A 5,763-nucleotide genomic window follows, 5' to 3' on the forward strand; every position below is an offset into this window, starting at 1 on the left:
TCCTAATAGCTTTTGAGTAGAAAATAGTTGGAATGCTTGTCTTGTCAGTTGCCCTAAGCCTAGTGTGACAGTGCTGGAAGTATTTCTAGTGGCTGCTTTGAAATTTGCAAAATCACTTTTAAAATATCTCATATCTGAATGTATATCTAACTTGAAATTGTTTCCTATTAATTTGATTGGAGGAAAATGAAATACCTCAATTGGACATGGAACAACAGACTGGTTCCAAATAGGAAAAGGAGTACACCAAGGCTGTATATTGTCACCCTGCTTATTTAACTTACATGCATAGTACATCATGAGAAACGCTGGGCTGGAGGAAGCACAAGTTGGAATGAAGATTGCCAGGAGAAATATCAATAACCTCAGATATGCAGATGATACCACCCTTATGGCAGAAAGTGAAGAACTAAAGAGCCTCTTGATGAAAGTGAAAGAGGAGAGTGAAAAAGTTGGCTTAAGGCTCATCATTCAGAAAACTAAGATCATGGCATCCGGTCCCATCACTTCATGGCAAATAGATGGGGAAACAGTGGAAACAGTGTCAGACTTTATTTTTTGGGGCTCCAAAATCACTGCAGATGGAGACTGCAGCCATGAAATTAAAAGACGCTTACTCCTTGGAAGGGAGGTTATGACCAACCTAGATAGCATATTAAAAAGCAGAGACATTCCTTTTCCAACAAAGGTCCGTCTAGTCAAGGCTATGGTTTTTCCAGTGGTCAGGTATGAATGTGAGAGTTGGACTGTGAAGAAAGCTGAGCTCCAAAAAATTGATGCTTTTGAACTGTGGTGTTGGAGAAGACTCTTGAGAGTCACTTGGACAGAAAGGAGATCCAACCAGTCCCTCCTAAAGGAGATCAGTCCTGGATGTTCATTGGAAGGACTGATGCTGAGGCTGAAACTCCAATACTTTGGCCACCTCATGCAAAGAGTTGACTCATTGGAAAAGACTCTGATGCTGGGAGGGATTGGGGGCAGGAGGAGAAGGGGAAAACAGAGGATGAGATGGCTAGATGGCATCACCGACTCAATGGACATGAGTTTGAGTAAACTCCGGGAGTTGGTGATGGACAGGGAGGCCTGGCGTGCTGCAATTCGTGGGGTCGCAGAGTTGGATACGACTGAGTGACTAAAGTGACTGACTGATAACTTAGTTTTATAAAATAACAATATATTCCATTTTAGGGCAAAGGTTACATTAAAAAAGTATAAAATCATATCTAAACTGTTCTTTGTTTGGTCAGAGACCATGTCTCAAAGGTTTTTATATCTCCTCAAGTGCCTGCTTGACATTGGGGAATCAAATATAATTATCACATATAGTGTAATGGTGAAGTCGCTCGATCATCTCTGACTCTTTGCGACCCCATGGACTGTAGCCCACCAGGCTCCTCCGTCCATGGGATTTTCCCAGGCAACAGTACTGGAATGGGTTGACATTTCCTTCTCCAATAAAAGTAGTCATAAATAAAAAAAAAATTTGAAACCAATATTATCTCTAGGAAAAGCTGTTATACTTTCTGAAAGAAGGCTATAGAAAAGTGTATAACCACCTAAATAGAAGCAAAAGAATAAATTAACCACTTGAGAATTGACAACACTTAAAAGATTAGCTGTCTTTGTGTGTGAAATGAGATGTTCAATATCCACTAGAGAACGTAATGATGTTCCACATGTTTTTAAATTCACATTTGAATCTCTAGAATCTCCAGAGATTTATCCCCAAAGGCAAGCAAAAATTAAAGACAGCTTTATAACCACAATTATGATTTGTTACAAATGAATGAGCTCTTATTCTAAGAGGTAAGATTTTGGCTTTTGTTAGTGAATCTGATATATTTATTTTCATCTATCATTTGACAACATTCTGCTTGTGTGCTAAGTCACTATGGTCATGTCTGACTCTGCGACCCTGTGGACTATAGCCTACCAGGCTTCTGTGTCCATGGGATTCTCCAGACAACAATACTGGAGTGGGTTGCCATTTTCTTCTCCATGAGAATATTCTACTCCTTGGTTATTAATATTAATATACTCACAAGTTTGGTCGAGGAACAGGGCAGATATAATCAAGCAATTATTAACAGCAAGCAACTTTGGCTGAATTGATGTTTCCACCATCAATTTTATGTGAATTAACAGGCATAGTCCAAGACAAGGATCCCTTGTTTATCAATCCATAAGATGCAAAGTGATATGGTCTTTCAACATTCACCAAATTCAGCACTCCAACATAATGCTAATATATTTATTACCAGAGATGCTTTAGCATTTATTCATGTTTAAAGACTTAAATTTAAGATTTAAATTTGAAAAGATACTGTGAATATATCTGATGCTTTAGCCTCAAGATTATCATATCGTGGGTAAGATGAAGGGTCTTTCATTCAAGATACAAGTCGGAAAATTTGGACATGAGGATCATTATCTGGGTGATAATTCTCAAGTTTTCAAGCACACTTTATTTATCTTCATATTATGTTGAAAATATTTCATTCTACAAAAGTTCAAATACTGTTATAGAGGAAGTGATTTGATCTGTTTGAATAAATATTTCTGAATAAATTATGTGCTAAATAGCAATCATGATTTTTGCATAGTGATTGATTACATTGAAACTTCAAGCTAGTTGTTAAAACAATATTATTTTTAATTTAAAAATACCCAATAAATTTACAGTAGTAACTTTATTCAAATTTGAAATTTGTTTCTGTTACAGTGTCAAGAACACTTCTATTTCTCCTTTCAAAAAATTTTAAGTGATAGATATCATAAAATATATAGCTAACTAGGTATCTCTTTTATAAATAACTGCCAAAAGGCTTAAAGGATAATCTGTTGTTCACTCATTGTCAGGTGTATTGGATTTTATGATCAGTAATTATTTACTGCATAGTTACTAAATGAATCACTGTAGATGGTGACTGCAGCCAGGAAATTAAGACTCTTGTTCCTTGAAAGAAAAGCTATGATAAACCTAGACAGCATATTAAAAAGCAAAAACATCACTGCCAACAAAGGTCTGTATAGTCAGAGGTATGGTTTTTCCAATATTCATGTACAGATGTGAGAGCTGGACCATAATGAAGACTGAGTGCCAAAAAAGTGATGCTTTTGAATTGTGCTGGAGAAGACTCTTGAGAGTCCCTTGGACAGCAAAGAGATCAAACCAGTCAATCCTAAAAGAAATCAGCTCTGAATATTGATTAGAAGGACTGATACTGAAGCTGAAACTCCAATATCTTGGCCACCTGATGTGAAGAGCTGACTCATTGGAAAGGTTCCTGATGCTGGGAAAGATTGAGGGCAGGAGGAGATGGGGGCAACAGAGGATGAGACGGTTGGATAGCATTACCAACTCATTGAACAGGAGTTTGAGCAAACTCCAGGAGATAGTGAAGGGCAGGGAAGCCTGGCATGCTGCAATCCATGGGGTCACAAAGAGTTGAACATGACTTAGTGACTAAGCAACAACAACTAAAGGAATGGGTAGTCAGGCATTCCTGGACTTCATATTCTGACTTTATCTATTAAACAACATAGTGCAACTTATAGAGCCTTCTCAGACTCAATTTTCTCATAAAATAATGAAAGTCATTAATAACATTTTGTGAAAACATAGACTATATATTGGGCTTCCCAGGTGGCTCAGAATCCATCTGCAGGAGATACTAGAGATGCGAGTTCTATCCCTAGGTCGGGAAGATCCTCTGGAGAAGGAAATGGTTACCCACTCCAGTATTCTTGTCCCGGAAATCCCATGGACAGAGGAGCCTGGCAGGCTATGGTCCATGGGGTCTCAAAGAGTTGAACACTATGTAGTGACTAAACAACAAACAATAACAGACTACATCACACACTAAATATGTATATACACTAATTATACTATAAATATAGACTAAAATATAAGCATAGGCTATATATGATAAATGATAAACATATAAATATTAAAAATTTAACCCTATCTTTCACTTTAGTAAGCATGTAATAATTGTTAGCTTTTAAATTACTTGTCTTTATTATAAAACCTTACACATTTGTTTCCTATTTTATGTAACACTCACCGATCTGTTTTGCTATTTTCATCTATCATATATTATTTGTTCTTTGACTCAAAGTTTACTTTAAGTACACTTTTGGAAAAATATAATACAAAAGGTAAAAGCCATTATTTAAATGAAGCTTTTGGGAACTTCTGCTGAAAACAGTTTTAAAAATAAAGTAGACTCATGATTGCATGTAAATATACTTTGATTCTTGAATATCTTTATCTGTAGTCAATTTCCATATATGTATTATATTAATAGAAAATGAAATAATTAAATTTATAGCTTATTTAATGTATTGTTCCATCACAGGTTCATTTTGGTAGCAGCTACATTACCTGATGTATTCCCTGATGCATAGGAACCACACTGCAGAGACAGAGTTCATTTTATTGGGTTTAACAAATGATCCAGTCCTTCGAATCATCCTCTTCATAATCATCCTCTTTATCTACCTGATGACCATATGTGGGAATCTCGGCACAAATCTTCTTATCAGAATCTCATCTCAGCTCCATCATCCTATGTATTTTTTCCTGAGCCACTTAGCCATTGTTGACGTGGGCTATTCATCTTCTGTTACACCCAATATGCTTGCAAACTTCCTAGTGGAAAGAAATACCATCTCCTATCCTGGATGTGCCACACAGCTGGGTTCAGCTGTGTTCTTTGGGTCAACTGAGTGCTTCCTTCTGGCTGCCATGGCATATGATCGCTTCATAGCAATCTGCGATCCACTGCTTTATTCCACCAAAATGTCCACACGAGTCTGTATTCAGTTACTCATAATGTCTTACACTGGTGGTTTTCTCAATGCTTGCTCTTTTACTATTTCCTTCTATTCTTTACACTTCTGTGGACCAAATCGAGTCAATCATTTTTTCTGTGATTTTGCTCCATTGGTTGAACTCTCCTGTTCTGACATCAGTATCCCTACAGTTGTCCCCTCATTTACATCTGGCTCCATCATCGTGGTTACAGTATCTGTCATAGCTATATCCTACCTCTATATCCTCATCACCATTCTGAGGATGCACTCCACCGAGGGGCGCCACAAGGCCTTCTCCACCTGCACGTCCCACCTCACAGCAGTCACTCTGTTCTATGGGACCATCACATTCATTTATGTGATGCCCAAGTCCAGCTACTCAACTGACCAGAACAAGGTGGTGTCTGTATTCTACATAGTGGTGATCCCCATGTTGAATCCCCTCATTTACAGCCTCAGGAACAATGAGATTAAGGGGGCTCTAAGAGAGCTTGGCAGAAAAATACTTTCTTAGTGAAGCCTGTTATTTCATAGGATTTGATATGATAATATGCCATGAAGATAATAAGAAGAGGAAATTGAGAGTCTGTGGTTTAAATATATCCATTCCATGTCATTAGCCAGGGAGCAGTTTTTTAGTAAAGGTAGGGAATAAATTTTCGGATATCTAATTTTAAGTCAGAGACCTATAGTGAGTTACCTTTAGTGGAATAAAATCAAATTTTAATTAAAAAAAACCACATCAGTCCCATGAAAAAATACTTCATCTTCTGAAAATAGTTTTAAAATGTTATTCACATAATTTTTCCAAAATTGTACCTCCAAACCTTTAAGCCTGAGTCCATTTTCAACTGCAGTTTTTTCTGTAATGAGCGAGATCAGTATACTTTTGCCTGTGTACATTCTGAGAGGAAATGACAAAGCGGAGTCAGAAAGCTTTTGGAA

General features: G+C 37.2%; 1 protein-coding gene across 1 annotated transcript; it reads left to right on the plus strand.

Annotated features, from left to right (window-relative positions):
• The first annotated feature begins 3,086 nt into the window (after positions 1–3,086).
• Positions 3,087–5,332, plus strand: LOC110121722 (olfactory receptor 5P6-like). The gene is made up of 2 exons (XM_070472860.1): positions 3,087–3,097; positions 4,411–5,332. Exons 1-2 carry the CDS (start codon positions 3,087–3,089, stop codon positions 5,330–5,332), a joined length of 933 nt encoding a protein of 310 aa, XP_070328961.1.
• Positions 5,333–5,763: the final 431 nt, after the last annotated feature.

The sequence above is a fragment of the Odocoileus virginianus genome, chromosome 10 (genome assembly GCF_023699985.2).
Source record: "Odocoileus virginianus isolate 20LAN1187 ecotype Illinois chromosome 10, Ovbor_1.2, whole genome shotgun sequence".
Lineage (NCBI taxonomy): Eukaryota > Metazoa > Chordata > Mammalia > Artiodactyla > Cervidae > Odocoileus > Odocoileus virginianus.